General features: G+C 39.0%; 1 protein-coding gene across 1 annotated transcript in view; it reads right to left on the bottom strand.

Moving 5' to 3' along the window:
- Positions 1 to 795: 795 nt before the first annotated feature.
- Positions 796 to 21,300, bottom strand: part of KIF21A (kinesin family member 21A) — a gene marked incomplete at both ends in the record, with an annotated part of 30,046 nt that continues 9,541 nt past the window's right edge. The window contains 16 exons of the mRNA XM_010188687.1: positions 796 to 834; positions 2,484 to 2,618; positions 3,165 to 3,275; positions 6,834 to 7,051; positions 8,387 to 8,441; positions 8,661 to 8,721; positions 12,593 to 12,613; positions 13,120 to 13,285; positions 14,062 to 14,163; positions 15,499 to 15,699; positions 16,080 to 16,233; positions 16,906 to 17,117; positions 17,228 to 17,296; positions 19,252 to 19,359; positions 19,752 to 19,951; positions 20,875 to 21,063. Of these exons, the coding sequence (XP_010186989.1) occupies positions 796 to 834; positions 2,484 to 2,618; positions 3,165 to 3,275; positions 6,834 to 7,051; positions 8,387 to 8,441; positions 8,661 to 8,721; positions 12,593 to 12,613; positions 13,120 to 13,285; positions 14,062 to 14,163; positions 15,499 to 15,699; positions 16,080 to 16,233; positions 16,906 to 17,117; positions 17,228 to 17,296; positions 19,252 to 19,359; positions 19,752 to 19,951; positions 20,875 to 21,063 (2,041 nt within the window). The remainder of the gene's footprint in view (positions 835 to 2,483; positions 2,619 to 3,164; positions 3,276 to 6,833; positions 7,052 to 8,386; positions 8,442 to 8,660; positions 8,722 to 12,592; positions 12,614 to 13,119; positions 13,286 to 14,061; positions 14,164 to 15,498; positions 15,700 to 16,079; positions 16,234 to 16,905; positions 17,118 to 17,227; positions 17,297 to 19,251; positions 19,360 to 19,751; positions 19,952 to 20,874; positions 21,064 to 21,300) is intronic.

Below are 21,300 nucleotides of genomic sequence, written 5' to 3'. Positions count from 1 at the left end.
ATTTTAGGTCTCTATGCTTTTGTTTTCTAACAGCACACAAAATACGGTTTTCCCTGTAGTATTCCCCAGTGGATCATGCTGTCTCTAGACAGAGTTACTCCTACTGATGTTCTCACCTACTCGTTCTCTTGACAAGCCATGTAAAATAGATATCCCGGAGCTATTTATCTACCTATGTGCAGTCCTCTGAAATTTATAGGCAAAAAATGCTACAACTGCTACAGTGACCAGACAAAGCCACCATCACAATATTATTATTAGCCCTTTGACCACCCTTCTTTTGATAAACTAATTTTTCACTGAGTACCAAAATCCCAAGCCACAGCTTAGGAACATGAATGGAGACATTTTTCTTTCATCTCTTAAGCCACTGTCAGAAAGATATAAGAAACCTCCTCATTTTTATTTACACTGGGTTTTAATTTTTAGTGACCAAAGCATACAACTGAACAACAACAACAAAAAAAAGAGGGGCATATAGAAATCTAGGAAAATGTCTGCTCTTCTTTTAATAAAGAAATCTAAGAGGGAAAGAATATGTCTGAGGAAAGGTTTATACCATACTTCATTTGAAAATAAAAAACCTGGCATGCTCACAAAAATAAAGAACACCCTATAAAGGAGAGAGGGAGACATGCTTGCCCAAAATTTCAGATTTTTAAACGTCTGGCAAAAGCAAAGGAGACACAGTGCACAAATACCAGGAAAATTCATGCAGCAAAATGAAATTTCCTAAGAACTGGAATAACTTCAGTGAGAGATGCCAAGAACACAGAAAAGAGAAAGAGAGAGTACCTGTGTACCTCCGACAGAGAGGAATCACTTTCATCAGACCTACAATCAACAGTGGTGGAATTGTGAGGAGAAAGAATAGAGGTATCAGCAAAGTAAAGCCTCCATAAGAGAAGAACAAACAACAGCACGGCCAATTCAGAAGAGCAATGCAAATCCAGACAGTACAGCATTGCTCAGGGTATACCTTAAACCCCTGAGAATGCAAGGCAGGGGGAAGAAATTATAATCTGAAATTAGCACTCTCAGCAGTAAGTTACACTGGTAGACTGTCTCAGCCCAAGAAGCTGAGTAACACCAGCTGAGCCATTTTTTATTTCCCCAACATGTTCTTACAGAAGTAAAGGCAATAAAGGAAAAGACGGATGCATAATTTATCCTCCATAACATAGTGCTTGTTGACAATATCAAAAGGAAAAAGTTCTGAACTTCAATGCCTGTTAAGTGCAGAAGAAACATGTAAAATGTTAACCATGAAAATATTAAACATATTGATAGCCCACTGAAACAAGAAGAGCAATTTGCAAACAATCCGAAGTTCAAATTCCTTCATCTCTCATTTTCAAAAACATTTAAAAATAAAAACCAAGAAAACACACAAGAAAAGATCCCGCCCAGACATGACTTGCACTATGTCTTAAGACGTCCTTCATTTTCAACTCAAACAGATTCAGCAGTTTCCACTTGACTTCAAAGTCAGTCCAGAAAAAATGAAAAGGGTTAGGTGGGAGTTAGCAGTAAGAGAAAGGTAACATAGCCGAGATAAAGAAGTTATAAGCACAGTTAACCTACTGAAAGCCTTGCACTTGGTATGTGGTGACTCTGCAGACCACTGAAAAAAGAAGCTTTGTAAAAAACGATAGTGCAAACAGACAAGAGCAATTTCTGTTCTTGCTACAGTCAGCACTAGAGGTTTAGTGTAAGTTTGAGTTGCAGCTCATAAGGGCTGCATGGCACTACTGTCAATACTGAAACCTGCACTAAAGATTCTGCTTAAGTCAAGTCCACTGCAATTTGGAGTGAGGCTCCTACAGAAACAGATGTGCCAGGAAACTGAGCTCTACTTCCTCTAAACAAGGTATGAAGATATCTGCTCCTCCAGATCACCTCCCAAAGTCAGTCTGTTCAATAATTTGGATAACTTCTGAACAACTATGTTCTAGCCATTTCAACATCCTATCCTCTGGGTGCTTGTGACCACACTCAGAACAACACTGGAGTAACCGAATAACTGTCAAAAGTACCATTTCCTAAATCGTCAGGTAAATCCTACTTTCAAGTGTAAACACACACACAAATACACATACGTCTAAGAATTCTACTGTTCTTGTCTATTTTGGGTTTAAAACTATGAATACCAGACATAGCCTAGAAAACAGGAAACAAGGTTCATTTTTTGGAAATTGCTTTTCTTGAATTTTTACAATGGTTCCACGGAAGTTTAAAATGTTTTCTTTTTAAATGTTTCTACATGAAAACACGAGAAACGTCTCCTCCTGCCTTGCAGGAGAAGGGCAAAATATCTATCAGATACTACACTGAGTGCACTTTGCAATTCCCTGGTTTTCTTTTTAAATGTTTCTACATGAAAACACGAGAAACGTCTCCTCCTGCCTTGCAGGAGAAGGGCAAAATATCTATCAGATACTACACTGAGTGCACTTTGCAATTCCCTGGTTTGGGGCCGAGGCTTCCTTTTTTTTTGCTGAACTGATGTGTTTCCCTGAGAAACAGTAAGACGGCTAAAAACATTCATTTCATTACGGGGCCGGCTTGGTGGGGAAGTAGGAGGTGACAGACTAGCCTCTGGGGCTCCAGAATCTGAGCTACAAGAAAAAAAGAACATCCTCTTTAACAGGTTATGAGTGGTTAGAGAAGTTAAATGCAACATGCCTTAAATGTTAGATGCTCTTTACTTAAGCAAATAAAATTATAATGCTGGCTACAGATGTTTCCCAACAAAGGTAATAAATTCCAGACTACAAACTGCTAAAGAGTGCAAGGTGGCACAATGTTCAAAGTTTAGCATGCTAACAGTGAAAGCTCCAGGCTGAAAACATTCTTATAAAAAAAAAATCTTATAAAGCTGCAGTTTCTTAGCAAAACTGATGGCTTTCATTTAAAAAAAAAAAAAAAAAGTAATTTGCAAATACTGCAAAAGATGTTTTCTCAGGGCTCTGCTCCTGAGTTATTTTGTACAGAAAAATACTCTGAAAGAAAAAACACACATACAGAAGTTGAGTTGAATAATTTCACTGCCAGCAATAAAAACTGTTCTAGAATTAAACAGAAAAAATGCAGATTTATTTTTTCAAGAAAATAGACCCAAGGTTTAAATTATTTCAGAGAAAATAAATTTAAAAGAATCTTACAGTTTTTGTTCTTTTGCCTTTGTCTTTTCCGCTGTTTTCTCATATGCTTTTCTCTTTGTTAAAGGTGAAGGCTCAGGTATCTTCTTTTCTGACAGAGATGCCTGTCTAGAACTAAAGCAAGAGGAATCGTTATCTTACTTGAAGGCCCTTTACAAACCTGCTTTTCTTACATTAGCTGTCATCTGTGCACTCAGGTTTCTCATTTCAGAATGTCCTTAATCTATTATGGTCTCTCTTGAATCTGCAGACTCCAAATTTGTTCTCACATTTTAATATAAAAAGACACCAAGTTGAACAACTTTCCTGGTTCATCAACATATGAAAAGTGAGATACTGAATATGCAAAGGAGATCTACTAATTCAATAATAAGAGACTGACTAAAAGAAATACAGCAGACTATGCATCTCAAATTAAGACCACAGAGAAGATGGAAGGTCAGACTTAAAATTTCAGATTTCACAACTTTCATCTACATAGACCGCTTACAGACATGAAAAACAGAGAAATCATGATGACCCTTACATATGAATTAAACTTTGCATTAGCATATTCATGTTTCAATATCAAACTCAAAATTATGAAGAAAACACGTGTCCCATTGACAGCCTATTAAAACACTGCTTCTCTTTGTTCCTTCTTATCTTCTTCCCTACTTTCCATTCCTCCTTTGTCTTTCTAGTTCTTGCTCTGAAATGATTCCAGTTCACAGTCACTGTGGTCTTTCCCCCAACCTTTTACTCCCCATTAAAAACAGGGAAAAGATCAAGAGTGCAATACACCCAAATGTCGTCATTTCACCACAGTCAGGGGAAACAAAAACAAAAACGTAATCCGGATGGTCTCCACTCTTCTGAACTCTCATTTGTCACTAGCTGGGCAATCAGAAATGCAACATGTACTCTGATTTATCCTTTTTTCCCTATGCATTTAGAAGTTGTTTCTATGAATATACAAACCAGAAACACTAAGAGAGAAAGCAGATTCCAAAAGCGCTTTTGTGCCACACTTCACTAAGCAGGCAAAGTTCAGCTGGCAGGCCACCTGCCTGACACTCTGCCTAGCATCTGGAATCTGGGCTCTACAGGCTCTGGATCTACATAACTGCAACTTGTCTACATGAGAAAAGCTGCACCAGTTTCCACTGAGAGGAAGTCTGTGCTCATATAAAATCCATCTGGGGACTGGCACGCAGAATAACCTGATTTACCAAGGAGAGCAGACTCGCAGACTTACCAATGAGCAGCTACTTGACTGGAGTAGGTGAGACTGTCTCAAGCGATCATATGCACACTGAACAAAGCTCTACTTGGAAAGTGAAGGTTCTACCTGTAGGACCTAGTGCCAAGAGATGAGTGCAGACCCCAGAGTCCCCCTAGGGTCTTCAAGGGACAGGAAAAGGAGGACAAGTGATAACGTGTCTGTTTTTGCACAGAAGTCTAGCAGTTAAAGTACACAAAAAGAAGGGGAAGGTGGGTTCGGTTCCCTCCTCAAGAAGGAGGCAAATCCTGTGATCAGCCTGCTAGCTAGATCTTTCAGTAAGGATAACAAACTTCAGTTGTAGTCTCCACTGCCATGGCTGCTCATGCATCTGCTATGCAGCTACTAGATTATATAAACCACACTATGGAGTTGAAATCCCCCATGAGGACCAGGGCTTGTGAACGAGAACCTGCTCTTATCTGCTTATAGAGGGCTGAAGACAGCTGGCACAAGACCTGCAGGAGACCATTCTACTCCAAAGAGGCTGTTGTAGATGAGCTGAGCATGTCAAAGGACAAGGGCACTAGCCACCTTCGTAAACAGAATTCCAACCAAACCGTTGCCCATGTGCATTTAGGTGCCCCTCTGATTCACCACAGATCTGACAAAACTGAGGTGTTTCCAGAGTAGAGCAGTTTGTACATGTGCAGATGCCCAAATCTGCACCTAAGCATATAATCAATCTCTGTTGCTTCCAGAGAGTGCATGTTTTGGATCAGTGTTACTGCTTCTACATCCCTGAATACCACAATCTGCTCCAGAAGAATGTATTTTATTACAAGAGATATAATGGAACTATAAGCCCATATAGGAAGGACAGACGGCTCACAAAGACAACCTTTCTTCAACAGTGACCAGTGACAAGCAAAAAATAGCAATACTGCATAAAGTATACTGAGTTCTAGTTTTGGAAAAGCATCTCAATTACAGTGAGAAAGTCACTTCAGACTGATTGTGGGAATTTCTGATCTTCTTTGCTAAAATATGGTCAATAACAAAGCAAAATATATACGAGACCTACTGCTGATTGAATTGATTTACTGACAGCATGTAACTCTAACAATCACAGAACACAGTTTTGGTTTGCCTTGTTGCTGGCTCACTTTCATAAAGGGATACGTTCTAGAAGATGGAATGAGGCAAAAGTTGGTATTACCTGAGTCTTGGATGTCAGGTCATAACACTTGATGTTTTAAATCTTGAAGCTTCAAAAGTCTCTAGTGATCTTACACTAACTGTTGAAACAAGTGGGTTTCTCCACCTATCCTCCCCCAAAAGCATCCTTGCCAAGCAGATTCTACTTGTAAAACGCACTGAAGCCATCAGCATGGGTTAATAATTGCTGTCAGCAGTGTTTTACTGTTCATGGTTGCTACTTCAAGCACATGCTAGAAATACATAGTAAAAATAAAACAAATTGGAAATGTACCTTAGACAGAGACTGATGTAAAAATATTATAGAAATAGGACACAGACAGTGAAAGATTCATAATTCCACAGTCTTTAGCATGAAGACTATGGGAGAGTTTTTCCATATCACTGAATGCAGCAAGTGCATTCAGTTTACACTTAAGTTTGTGCAATATAGGAGAAAGTACCTAAAAAGCCAAGAAAAGGGTCTCTAGCAGTGAACGGCTAATAACAAACAGTGATGTTGGTAGATATAAAAAGGACAGCAAGAGCAAGTGAGGGGAGAAGGGGGGAAAAGCGCATGTGAGAGACCTGCTGGCTCCAAAGTAAAAAGGTGAGAATAACATTTTTAGATCTATTTGGCATCAAGTAATACTTTCAATTAGTAAAACTGTCCTGCAGGTAAGTGCGACCTGTAAATAGAAAGGATTTTTGAGGATTCGTAATATCCAACGTGTTTCTTTCAACTTTACACTGGCGTACTCTATAATTGTATAGATTTCTTAATTTTGAGCACGGTTCGCACAGGATGACTCACAAAAAGATTTTACTTCATAGTTAGGACTGTATACAGATGCTATATAAAGTTTTTGGGTTGCATTTTAGAGTGGTTTTTGGCTTTTTTCTCTCTCTGCTGTTCTAAGCAGAGCTGCACTACCTCTGCAGAATGTGCCTTTCCCATAGCACTAATAAACTGAAGTACCCAAGGTACCAGATGGGTTTTTCTCACTACTTAAAAGCAAGACTACAATAATCTTACTATGACAAAGCAACTTAACAGAACTTATATCTTCAGTAAGAAACACGCCACTTACTAGAGTGCATTTATACTTTGTAGAGTGGTGATACAGAAAAGAAGGAGAAGCTTTGTCAGTATTATTTAGTGAGCTTTAAATATCTCAACCTTCTCTGTTAAGTTAAAATAACAGATTACAAGAAATTGGCAACATGCACTTTTTAAAAGCAAAGCACAATTAGTACAGCATGGCCAAACTTACATGCTGCCTATCTTAGAAGGTAAGCCAGATGGTGGGGGAACAAACTCTCTGTCCCTAGCAGAAGAATCATTTGTGTCAGCAGCCATCCCACTTTCTTGGGTTTCTGCAACTGACGCAAGAGGGCCAGCCAAAGTGGAGTCTGCAGCATTGATGTCAGAGACCAAATCGCTGCTGTCTGCATATAGCAATTCCATCTGGGTAGTGGTCCTCCGGCGGGCCTGGAGACAAATGAAAACCAAGTTGTGACTTAAACATTTTGTGGTGTGTATCAAAAGTGCTACATCTAAGCTTATCATTAGCTGGTAATTAGCATACCCTTCAATTCACGTGGCAACTACCTTTGGAAACTAAATCAAGAAGCTCACCTCTACTCTTTCAGTAGTAGAATGAGCAAAGACTACTTTCAGAGTAGGTAACAATTTCAGAGGAGGCAAGTCAAATTCAACAGCGTAAGACACTGATTTGACAACTGGTTTCCAAGGATATCCTTTGAACCAGCTACAAGAGTCTCCCATATTGTCCTAAGGTTTATCCAAATGAAATGTTATAAAGCAGAGAGGAATAAATCAGAGTGTGAATTTAAATAGCTACAATTATATTGGGATGACTGATGCTTCTTCTGATACAGTAAGTCTGCTTCTTACTTAGTCTATGTCCCTTCAAAAGTAGTTTCAGCCAACAAGAATTAAGCTTCGCTCAGCACTTTAACAACTTGAAAACAGAAAAACTGAGAAAGGAGTCAAGCTTTGTGCAACACAGTCATTCTTAAAAAACTGATCGCACATGTTAGGTGTGACGATACTGTGAAATTGAAATCTATGCCTCGGGAAAAGAAAGGCCACTGGGAAGACAGAAGTCCAGTCTGAACAGAGCCATTACAAAAATGACATGTTTATTTTATGCCAACATTTTCAGACCAAACTCACTCAGTTTACCTGCCCAAAGAGCTGCACAGTAATGAACGCTACCAATAATGCGACGGTCAACCTAGATACATTCCTCCAAAGCCAACTCCATTTAGAAGAATAGAGGCTAAGCTTCTATTTATTTTACAAACTTGGTTTATTCTCCTGTGAGCACAGAAGTAAAATGGCAGTCAGTGCGCACATTTCCAGTTCCCACTGCCATTAATATTAAACTGCAGTCAGCCTAGATATATTCCTGCAATGTCAACTGTAATTAAGAGCCTGGAGGTCAAATTGCAAACAATAAGCACGTTCACAGTTCTCACTGGCATTAACATTGAAACTAACAGACACTAAATTGCAGATCCACACTAGTTTGGAGTGCTTGTAACTGGAGGAACATATCTCTTTCTGAAACTGTAAAAATTCAACCATAAAAATATTGAAAAAGTACACTTTTATAACTGCTTCTCAGAGAGGAGTATCAGACAAAAGCATATTACATGTAAATCACATCAACAGTACATTAGTTAACCTTCTGCATGTCTTCATTCATTAATGTCTCTATAGCAAAGCAAAGCAAAGGCATTACCCAGAAGGTGTCAATAAACTATGAATTATTACTATCATCATCATTGTACAGCCTACCTTGCTCTTGGGTTTGACTTCACCACAAAGCTTCAAAAGATCTGAAGACAATGAACTAAAAGAAAAATTCCATCACAGTTAGAAAGAAAATAGTCGCATTTTTGCAGAATGTGTATTGTTATTTGATTCTTCTTTCTACTTAAATGGTGGGCAAAGTAGAACAAAACAATGTCAGAGGTATCTTCTTATGAATATGTGATGCATTACAAAAAGAGGAAATTACAGTGATTTTTCTTAAACCAGATTCAGTTACTGGTTAACAAAGACTGCTCACCTTCCTTCTGTTCCAGGACTATGCAATGGAGCATCCTCATCAGTACTATCTTCCAAATTTTCTAGAAAATTTTCAAAAGAATAACGTTAGTCTGTCCATATACAACAGGATGTGCAGGTTTTCAGTGCTATACAAAACAGCTCAGACAATGCTGAAGGCAGAAGAACAGCATACGAAAGGCAGGGCTTTTCAAAATATCTTGACTATTTGCTAGCTGGTTCCCATTGAATTTTCTTGGTATCTCTAAGTTTCTTGCATACAATCTAAATAAATCATACACCTAGGCATATGGTGCCAAATGTGGTCCTCTATTGTAGCAGAGCAACAGAGATGACATAAAACCAGAAATAAAGTCTAGAAGGAAATCTGGAAGAAAGAAGATAAAGCAAAGGAAATTAACTGCAAGACATGTAATGAGACAGTGTGCAAATCAAAGGACCATAAGGACGTCTCTTCCTCCTCTTTTTTTTGTAATCTTTTTGCTCTAAGACAGAATTAGCCTGGTTATAAGGAAAAAAACCAATTGTTTTTAACTAGGTAGAGAGCTGCAGCTTAGGCTTAGGCTCAGCTTATATAGAATGGCACCATCTGGACTGACAAGGAGCAAGCACTTCATTAGTATATAAGCGTTTAGGTTTCAAAACAGGATGATGCCACCATTTAATACTTTAGAATGGCTTCCAAAAAGAGATTAATTGTATTGAAGTTAATTATAAAATGAAGCATTTCAGTAGAAGTGCTCCTGAAGTCGTATGGGTACACAAGCCTGTTCACAAAAAAACAAAATCAGCATGCATGTCACGCACTAACACTGCCGAACATCAGATGAACATGTCTGCATGCAAACGGTGCTGAAAACTAAACTGAGACAACCAGTTCAGGGCATATGTACAACCAATCCCAAAGCATCGGGAAACCAAGTCCCCTAACTTGCATATTAGTCTAATAATTCATTCTAAGCATAGTTTAAAGACATAGGTAATACATTACTGCAAGCAAAGTCCCTTATTTTTGAACATACTAATAAAATTCCATTACACCTCCTCTTTATTACTAGGGACACTTGAAGTTTATTTGCTTAATTTCTGTCAGAAAGCAGATACCATTTTTAATGCATAGAACCAATATATTTGGTACTCATATTAAAATAGGTTTGTCCATGTATATGATTTAAGTGCAAGTTCATGCTTTGGAGAAAGGGAGAAAAGATACGTAGTTTCCAGTTGAATTCTGAGAAGGAATGAAGAAAAGGAAAATGCTGCCTGTGTATACTACGTCTAAAAATGTTTCCTGAAAAATTCAAAACCATACATCAATCTAACACCAACAATGCATTTCGGAGGTACTCAACTGCTGCCTTAGTTGTAACAATGTAACCTTAACTACTAGAAATACAACAATATTTTGAAGAAAGCAGGGTCACAGGAATACCACTCTGAACTTTCTTTTTTGTTCCATCCTGGATTTTCTGTACATGCTATTATTCTACATCTTCTGCAGAAGAGGGGATATGGAGTATTGCTCCTTCAAGGAAGGCACAAAACCAGCATCAATAACAGAAATGCATTTTTTTTTAATATAAGATTCCTATTAGGGTGATGTTACTTCAACCCCTCTCATGAAGAACCAGATCAGCTTTTGCAGGCAACAAAGCAGAAAGTGTGGGATAGCCACAAGAGATGAGATTTTATTTGTAGGCTCACACTTATGATATTCTTCTTCAGTCTGTCTGCAATTCAGCACAGGAAGACTGCAGGAAGCCCGCAGGTAGAAACCAGCATACAGAACCAACAAAAAGGAATGCATAGAGGCAGAAGAGCAAGATCCTGCAAGAAGTCCTGAGCAAGAAGACATGAAAGGAGCGATACAGTTAGTAAAGGCAGTACTGCTTGCGAGGAGCAGCAGAGATGACTGCTAATAAACCAGTGACTGAAGAACAGTGGAGAGCTTTTCTGATGTCTTGTCCTCATCCTCATGCAGAGGCAACTGGACAGTACCAGTGCAATGCAGTACACCAGCACAGTGACCAGCCCTCTCAAGATCTGCACATACATGGCTGTGAGTCACATCCATGAACATCCAGATGTCCCAGGTAGGAGGGAAAAGCAGCTCCCACAATTCTTCAGAAAGGAATCGCTCCAGTGACACTTCCAAGACTCAATTCTGTGGTCACGTTAACTCTTTTTTCTGCTCTAACAAGAGCAGATGGGACAGTGTGGATGAACTAGATGCCATTCACATGAGGTAGGTGTGCATTTAAAACCCACTCCAAGGGTCAAAACCTGAGCCTGTGATGTGCTTTGCTGCAGACTGAACTCTTTTCTTAAGTCTGTTCTTGAATGCAAGTGCATATGACACTATGCAGGCTACACTAGGGAATGCCCAGAGTTCTTCAAGCCAAGTATGTTCAAATGGCTAAAAACTTTTGAAGATATCAGAGTAGGCATCAAGGGAGTGGTTCACAAGAAGCTGGTGCCAAACACTGTGGAGATACAATCCCTGTGCTTGGGATGGGGCTAGGTAGGTATTGCCACTGAGCTGCCAGGCAGCCTGGTGAAACTGGCCTCGGGACCTGCTGCCACCCACACTTCCACCCCTGGGAATGGTGGCAGGTCATCAGGGAGCCCCTGCAGACCAGCTGGCAGCCCCAGCCTCAAAGCCTCACTGCAGCAGTGTCTGAACTCCTTGCAGTTCAGAAGGTTTAGCCACTAGCGATCTACATCTCTGACTGAGATTAGTATGGCATACTCGGTCAAAATACACCCACAGTGAAGTTTTCTTCCTTTAAAGTGTTAACATAGTCCTGAGTGGCTTAGGTACTTTAAAAGCCTCAGCTTATGCATGCAGAGTGTTAAAAAGCTTCTTTAGTGAGATGTACTCTACAAAAATTGTGATGATAGAGCTACTGTTTCAATGCATCCAACAAGTGTCTTTTCACTGCTCCAGATGCTGACAATAAGTAAAAGCCTGTCCAAAGCTAAAGAAAATGCAATGCTAACTTCCTGACTGGGGAAGCATTGCTCTCACTCCAACAAGGATGAACACACACACATGCACATTAAGGGTCTATTTTAGATACACTATGGTATTAATAACCACTGAGGTTCCTGAATAAATACTGGCTGTATGCAGCAAGATGCCCTGACACAGATCTTCAGGTGTCACCTCTCAGGAAGCTGGCAAATTCTCACCAGTTTGCTCCAGATGATGATCTATACACTTTCAGGCAGTCTTGTGCTTTGGAAATGTTTCAGATGCCTAAGCAAACTAGCACAGGACAGCATCATGAGATCAGAAGTAACATTAGACAATACAAAAGGAATTGTTTCTGACATTAAAAGTATTTTTTTCAAGTTCGAGACATAGCCAATTTTGTGGCTAAGAGCAAAGCTGGGGGAGAAAAGCATAATTTATTTGGGAATCATTGAAAAGCAACAACAAAGACCGCTCTCCTCAAAATCAGCAAAGTCAGTAACCAAACCCAATTGAACAAGTGAGATTTAATCTGCATTCTGTAAAATATTTACATTACAAAATAAGCTATCTGCAAAAGTTTAAAATGACCTGCATGTTAAAAACTACATTTTTGAGGCCTAAAAAGATAGTCAGAATTTGTCACAACTACAGCAGTAGTATATAATGAAATAGCTTTATGCAGTCTGAACATACATATAGGTTCATAAGCAGCATGACATAAATTTGACATACAGCTCTGCTTCCTGTGTTCACCGATCTGACAAATCTAACACAAGGGCTATGGGTGGTTTCAGAAGGGAAGAAATGCTCTGTAAGCTCATGATAATGAGTACATTTACAGAATAGTTCATGCAAACTTCACAAACTCACAAATTCTAAGATGCAACAGTTAGTGAACATGAATGAATTAGTAACTCATGCAGCTGTACAGTACATGGAAAGCTAAACATACTTACCCAATGGTATGCTATCTAGGTCTGTGTAAATAACAGCAACAAGGAAACAAAAGCAACACTCCAATCAAAACATATCCATTTATAAAAAGAAATAAAACAAAAGTACCCAAATGTATTCTACATTTTTCTTAATATCATCTCATCAGAAGTAGAATAGATGCCGTAACAGACATACAACTTTCAAAATCACTAATATATGATGATTGAACAGGATTGCCTATTCAGAATTTTCTATTCAGAAGTTAAAATCATACCAAATTGTAAATACAGTCTTTTGTAAAGAACAAGCAGATTATTTGAATTTTAAAAGTCTCAGTAATAAAAAACTTCTTTGTTTCCTACATTTCATTGCTGAGGGGATATATTTAAAAATTACATACATGCACATCAATTGTGAAATAGAATTTAAGATGTTAAAATACAGCATCTATTCAGAAAAGAAATAGCCTAGAATGCCCAGTACAGCATGCATGAAAGGTAAACATGACATGCATCTGACTATTTAGAATACAAGATGACAAAGTTACCTTGCAAAGCATGACCCAGCAAAGCATCGAGTTCAGGATTTAACTCAGCTTTTTCTTTTAGCATATGAAATAGCAGTTGGTTTTGAGTAGCGCTAGTAATTTCTGTCTGCTTAAGACGTCCCTCAAGAACTTTAATCTGAGCTTCTTTCTGAGCTGCTTGGAGACCCTAGGAGAGAGAAAGAAAGAAAAATATGACAAATGCTTTACCCCAACTCTTCTGTTACAAAATGAGAATAGCCAGAACTTTTTACGGACACAATGTGTATATTGTAACTGTCCGCTTGCATCCTAAGGATAAAGTGCCAACTAAAGGTCTTTTTTTAAGCATTTATTTAACTTGTGTTCCTCAGACTCCACCTTGCAAATATGTATCTGGTGGCCAGGTTGAATGCAACTCCTAAGTACAATTCATAGATCCTTTGAACTTATTTAAGAGTGGCAAGCATCTGGAAAATCAACACCTCCACTTGTCACAAATAAGTACTTTAAAAAAAAAATAATCACCTATAATACTCTTAACAAAAACAGAAAAATATAAGCATCAATATATTTTAAAGGCTCCATATTTTCAAGGAAGTGGCTGAGCAAATAAAAAAAAATTTAAAAAAAGAAGATACTGAACATTCTGGAGCTGGTTGAAAAATACAGGACATTGTTTGTTTGATTATGAAAAGCTAGTGCTCTTCTAAGAGCAACATGAGGTAATTAATTAGTGAGGAAGGCTCTTTTGGGGGTTGAAAAACAGGCAACAGATTGAAGGGGACAATGGATTTCAAGGGCCTTCACACTGAGAACCAGCACGACTCAGGAGCATTGACCAGCTTTGTTTAGTCTTACTTTTCACAGGTATAAATTCACATTAGTTAGTCTTTATTTCAGCACAGCGCTGCTCCTGATACATGGCATAGTTCTCACACATACATATTTCACTTAATGCATTACCTTATTGATACCCATCGTGAGGAAGTGATCAAGCAAATACCGAGCCTCTGTCAGAGTGCAAGCATTAATCACTGCTGTTACATCCAAGGTCTCCCCTTCTTCCTATGTGTGCAACAACAAAAACAGTTAGATGGTGAAAAATGCATCTTCAATTTTTTAATTTTTTTTGTTAATTCATTACAGTAATCATAGAAAACAGAAACAGAGAAGATGCTGCAGTTTATCCCCTTGGTACCTCTAAACCATGCCTGACAGATTTTTTTTCCCCAAACTATCCCCACAGTACAGACTCTGCAGCCTTCCCAGTCTCTTCCAGTGCTTCAGCCCCTTTCCTATTAGAAAGCTCTTAACCTCTAGCTCAGACCCCTTCTTTTTACAAACTAAGCACTATACACAGTGGATGCAGAAATGAGTGCATTTCTTCACTCTTTGCAGACTTCATGCATTTGAAGACTTCTCCTCCTAGTCTTATCCTCATTTTTCTTCCGATTCTTCTGTCAGAATTAAGCACTTTGGTGCCCTTAAGAATTATTAAGGCTTTTGTGTTCGCTACTTCTTTACTGGTGAAGTCCTGTAACCTTGCACCATGCTGTCAAAAAGTCAAGAAAACCTGATGGGAGTCAAATAGTAAAAGCTGCTGGTGATGTAACATGCATTAAAGCAAAGATTGGCCTAAGGTGGGAGAGGAAGAACTCAAGCACTGCCATATAAAAATGCTGGTAAGGATTACACTTCAGACTTGGTGATATCATGTGCCAAGAGACCTAGGAGACTGTATGTGGTGTCTTCTTCCTGCTAGATCATGTAAGGTATGATGGTCATTCTAAGAGTTCTCACATTTGGACTGCACTCCTTTTGGTAATATTCATATTTCTACATCAATCGTAACAGAAAATTTCACTTCACTAAATTACTATTTGAAAAGTCAACCCTAAAGAAGCCTTGGCCTGAAAAGGCTTTTTAGTTATAGAAAGCCACTGTTCCATAATTTAAAATATACTCAAATGCAATATAAAGAATTTATATAAATTCTTACATATGAGAATACTTCAGTATATTTAAAAGTATCCAAAAACAACATGAGGGTGTGGAAGCATATGAACAGCTGCAGGATGATGATACAAGCTGTTAGCCTTCAGTCTCAAGAACTATATTAATTTAGTGCCAGCAGAATAGAAAGCACCAGCTTTGACTCTTAAATGCCTTGTAATCTTAACTGGCATTACACTATTGACGCTAAAAGACAAATCTGAAAGTTCAGTTGTGTAAACACTCTTCATTTCAGACTTCAGTCAGTTTTTCACCAATTCTCACTTCCTGTTTCAATAATTATACAGCCAAAACAAAATTCATTTCTAAATGAGAACATTTTCCAGGCTAACACAGTTGTTGCTTCTTTTCTCTATTTCACCATTTTTACATTAATACTTGACCTACCTTTGCTTCTTCCATTTGCATAATGTTTGCTTGGCAGTCAGAAATGCTGTCGTTAATGTAGTCTATATTTGCAGTTAGTGATTCCATCTCTTCATTTATGTTTTGGACATTTCTATCTGTTTCACTGCCACCCCCATCCTTGATGAGCTTCTCTCTTTTCTTTGAAAGCTTTTCTCTTCTTTTTGTAAGTTCTTCACGTTGCTATTTTCCCCAAAGACATATTACATAAAAAAGAATTAGTAAACACTTAGGGCATCTAAGTGCCTTTTTATTTTGTTTTCCTTTCATTGTTATACGTTAAATAACATCATGATTTCTACAGGGAGAAGTTATACAGGTGAATATATTAATATATTTGTACATGATTCCATTAGTGTGCTTTTTATTTCTTACCAAGCACAGCAATCCCATGGTCCAAATGCTTACTGGATTTGTTTAAAGCTTCTTCATTGACTTCAATGTATTCCAACCACTATGCCCATGTCACCATCACAGCAACTGACTTACAGCAAATGTAAATGCACTGCTCTCTCTTTATTTAATATGACTAAACAGCCAACAACATGCAGCAGATCACTCACCGTAAGTAACCTGTTCATATCTGCCTCCATATTGGAAATGGTCATCCTCTGCATGATGATATCAGTCACTCTGCGTTCAAGTAACTGCCACTTCATCCTGGCAGCCTTTGAGGAGTAAACTCTACTTGTCACCACTTTCCGCTGATATTTCTTTCTGTGATAAATTCAAGAGAAACATTATAGTTAAGTTTAAGTAGTCTAGGTACACATTCGAAGGTGGAAATGATCAGGTCAGAATATTTTTCATGGACAACTTAAAAATTTCTGGCAGAAATTTTTGCAGTTTTTTTATTGCACCAGACAGCTCCCTGCACCCAGTCCTGAACTCCACTGCACTCTACTATATTGTGTTTGGAAAAAGGTATCAAGTACTGTGGCCCCTTGTACGGCGTACCACTGAAATCAAATGCCAGCTAAGAGTTGCTCCTGATTTAACAAGGGGATCTGCTTCAAACCACAGTGGAAGATCACCCCTAAATCCAATACATTACATTGTGTTTTCCAACAAGTTCTTCTTTATACTTAAGAACACCACAGGCATGGGACCACCAAGGGCATTTCTCTTTAAAAGCAGATTAACTGGAATTTGAAATTTTGGCATTTCTTAATGTGACTTGTTCTTTGATTCTTTTATATTATTCCACACTGTCTTAAACCCATGAAACCCGCATTTAACAATGGTAAAATGCCCATTTAATGAGCATTATATGACAGCAGTTTAAAAAATAACAACTACTGCAATATGTATCATTACAAGATTATCTGCTAGGAAGTCCATGCAAGTTTCAGTCCTCTTAAGAGAGCACTAAACAGTTTTAATCCTTACCCTGTTCCATTTGTTGCAGTTACAGATAATGCTTGAACCCTTGCAACAGGAATTCTCATTTTCTGTTGTGCTGCTGTTCTTGAACCATCATGCTCGACTGATGAGCTAGAACTTGTTTCTTGTATAGGATGCTCAGGCAGGCTCAGCTTTCGACTTACTTTTCCTGCCACTTTATCAGACAGAGGCCTTACTTGCCGACGAAGGGCTGTAACCTGAAACAGTGTGCGGAGACATGATTGCCTCTCCCCAAAACTGCATTCAAAGTTACAACAATACAATATCATTCTGTTTTCAAAGATGAATTACTATTTTAGCACAATACCTCTTCAGTCTTGCGACGTAAGATAACTTCTTGATTTCTTTTCTGAGCTTCCAGAAGCTTCAGCTGATGCTGTTAAAAAAAATAAAAGCAGCACATATTTTTTTCCATTATCTGCCAGAAGGACTGTATTGTATAGAAAAGAAAAAAAAAAGACCTTTACACATTAATACAAGTTTGCAAAGCTGTTGTGACATGAAGCGGTCGAGTCATAACTGCTTCTTGCACTTTCTAATGCAGAATCATGAGATGCAACCCAGAGCCCTGAGGGAACTGGCTGATGAAGTTGCCAAGCCACTCTCCATCATATCTGAAAAGTCATGGCAGTCAGGTGAAGTCCCTAGTGACTGGAAGAAGGGAAACATCACACCCATTTTTAAGAAGAGTAGAAAGGAGGACCCTGGGAACTACCGACCTGTCAGCTCCAGCTCTGTGCCTGGGAGGATCATGGAACAGATCCTCCTAGAAGCTATGCTGAGGCGCATGGAGGACAGGGAGGTAATTCGAGACAGCCAACATGGCCTTACTAGGGGCAAGTCCTGCCTGATCAACCATTGTAGAAAGTCACTAGGAGTGACTACATCAGTGGAAAAGGGAAGAGCAATGGATGTCATCTACCTGGACTTCTGCAAGGCCTTTGACACGGTCCCCCACAACATCCTTCTCTAAGTTGGAAAGATACAGATTTTATGGGTGGACTGTTCAGTGGATAAGGAATTGGCTGGATGGTCACATCCAGAGGGTAGTGGTCAATGGCTCAATGTCCAGGTGGAGATGGGTGACAAGTGGTGTCCCTCAGGGGTCCGTACTGGGTCCAGTGCTGTTTAATATCTTCATCAATGATATAGACAGTGGGATCAAGGATATCCTCAGCAAGTTTGCAGATGACACCAAGCTGACTGGTGCAGTCAACATGCCAGAGGGACATGATGTCATCCAGAGGGAGCTGGACAAGCTGGAGAAGTGGGCCCATATGAAACTCATGAGGTTCAACAAGGCCAAGTACAAGGTCCTACACCTGGATAGACGCAGTCCTCATTATCACTACAGGCTGGGGGATGATGCAAGAGAGCAGCCCTGCAGAAAAGGACTTGAGGGTACTGGTGGACAAAAAGCTGGACATAAGTTGGCATGCGCTTGCAGCCCAGAAGGCCAACCACATCTTGGGCTGCATCAAAGGAAGAGTGGCCAGCAGATCGAGGGAGGTGATTCTGCTCCTCCGCTCTGCTCTGGTGAGATCTCACCTGGAGTACTGTGTCCAGCTTTGGAGTCCCCAACTCATATGAACGTGGAACTGTTGAGGTCGGTCCAGAGGAGGACCACAAAAATGATCAGAGGGCTGGAGCACCTCTCCTACAAAGATAGGCTGAGAGAGTACCTGAAAGGTGCCTATAAGAAAGCTGGGGAAGAGCTGTTCACTAGGGCATGTAGCAATAGAAAGAGGGGTAATGGTTTTAAACTAGAGCAGGGTAGATTTAAATTAGACATTAGGAAGAAGTTCTTTACTATGAGAGTGGTGAAACACTGGAACAGGTTGCCCAGTGAGGTGGTGGACGTCTCATCCCTGGATACATTCAAGGTCAGGCTTGATGGGGCTCTGAACAACCTGATCTAGTTAAAGATGTCCCTGCTTACTGCAAGGAGGGTGTACTAGATGACTTTTAAAGGTCCCTTCAAGCTCAACACATTCTGTGAATCAAAGTAAATGTTTCACTCTATCAATTCTCTATCAAGAAAGAATACTCGCAAACAAGCAAGATGGTAGCATCAGTTTTGGGAAGATTCACTAATAAAATAATACTGATACACATATTCAATAAGCCGCCTATTTTCTGTTGCACTTAAAACCTGAAGCTAGGAATTGAGTTAGAGTCATAGAAGACAAACCAAATTACTTGCATTTTGACTGCTGAAAGCATACAGGTACACGCGTGCCTCAGTGAATGCATGGTGCATGCCTGTAAGCAGATATACATCATATTGATAGATGCTTATTCCAAATGAAAGTATTTTATCTTTCAAATCACCTCTCGTTTGCGTTGCTCCTTTTTAAGCTGTGCAATCTCTCTATTTCTTCTGGATTCAGTCATTCTAGCTTTCTCCTGCTCTTCTTTCATTTGTTTCATCAAGCGAACCTGTAAAGAGGTTATCACTTAGAAAAGTTGTTTACACTGAAGTGCTGTTCCCTGCCCCCACTCATATAGGGTTTCTTCTTCATATTGCCATCTTCCAGTATATGACATACTTTTAGCAATTAACCTCCTCCATCTAATGTGTCTTCTTCACTCAGTGCTGAACAATAGCTAATAAGTAGTGCAAGCTTCTCCCTCTTTGATACCGTAATTTCTGTTCATTAAACCTAAAAGCCAGCCCTCTCCCCCAGGAATGGCCTAGTCTTGATATTCTTTCTGTTTTCAGACTTTTGAGCAGCTGACAGCAAGAACAATTACCCGGTTGATAAATGCACAGGAGATTTCAACCCATTTTTCATTAAACACTCATTGTACAACAATATGCTGAAGTATACCTTGGTTTTCTTCATCTCTGTCACTTCCTGCTGCAGTTTCTTCAGTTGCTTTTCATATTGAGACTGATTTTTAAGCAATCGTGCGTGTTCCTTTTGTGCTGTTTGAAGCCTCTGCAGTTCCTTATTCATGGCTTGGAGTTTCTTTTCATATTCTGACTTGATTTTTTTTGCCTTTTCTTCTGAATAGGTCTCTACAGAACCTAGAGCAAAAGGGAGATCTTAGTCCGGTTTTGTTCAGGATATTTTCACTTTGCCAGCCACACCAGATAATTACTAAAAGCAGAGCAAGCAGTAATCTGCAATATCTTAGAAAAATTTCATGTCTCTAGGTCCTGTCACTTGCACTGCTTTGAACTTTCCACCCTCTGTATCTTCTTTGATAAGAGATAAACTCTTTCCTTCCATTTTTTTTTTGCACATGACAACAAATATTTGAGTACATGAAGACACAAATACACACAGCTCACACATATGTGCACAAGATCATAACAACAGTCTCAAGAGCCATCAAGTCCCTTTTCTGGCACTGATCAAAAGGGAAGATCTAAGGAACAATAAGTGAACAGCAAAAGCATATCAAATATGTAACTATAAACCATATATGGTATATTTTTCAAAACAAACAAACAAAACAGCTCCACCAGTACTCTTTTAAAGTTCAACTATTTGTGGCTTAGGACTTCCTGAGACAGCATTAGTTTTTCATCTCAATACGATTACATGTTCAAGTAAGTTCTGGCAGTAAAACATCTCTGCAAAGCCACCGATCCTACTTATTAATATGCAAATCAAAAGAAAGGGGAAGGGAGGAGTGGGAAAGTACTTTTAATACAGGAACTGTCTCAGGGACTAAGTTAAAATGAGAGCTCCTAGAAAACTGAAAATGCTTATTCAATCAAATCAAATACCTGTTAGTAGCAGTATCTTTTTAAAAAAAATCTCTCTCAAATCTGGTAGAAACTAGAATGAGTCAAGTATGATTCACTGGCATGATGGGCACAAACCTATTACTGTTTTCTGCAATTTTTTATCATATTTGAAAAAGGAAGAGAGGGAAGCAGCAAACAATTTAATTTGGATATCTTAGACAACATCTAGATTTAAATGATTTTGTAGTTCTTACCCAAGTTTTGAAGAACCTGATCCCTTTCAAGCTGAGTATCTCGAATCTTATGCTGTAGCATCATTAGTTTTTCTTCATACTGTTTTTTCAGTGTTTGCAACCTTCGCTGGCTGTTCTCTAGCTCATCTATCAGTTTCTGCTTAATGGCTATTTCACAAGTGATATTTGCCAAGTCAGCTTGATAATTTTCTGAAATAAAAAGATTTGCGTAATCAAAAATTAAGGCTTCTGTTAAAGTAACAGTGATAACAGCAATAGTAAAGTACAAGTCACATAACTATGAATACCTCCTGCAATGTTAGTGTCATTTCCTCATGTGCAAATCGTGCATAGGAGAATTCCACACAAAACAAAATGCAGCAAGCAAAACTATCAATTTATAGCAAAGTTTCTTCCTTAGACACTCTCCCCACCCTGGAACCGGGA

This window comes from Mesitornis unicolor, unplaced genomic scaffold (genome assembly GCF_000695765.1).
Source record: "Mesitornis unicolor isolate BGI_N332 unplaced genomic scaffold, ASM69576v1 scaffold10167, whole genome shotgun sequence".
Taxonomy (NCBI): Eukaryota; Metazoa; Chordata; class Aves; order Mesitornithiformes; family Mesitornithidae; genus Mesitornis; species Mesitornis unicolor.
Note: the sequence above shows the minus strand (reverse complement) of the source record. Positions and strands in the feature narration are given on the sequence as shown.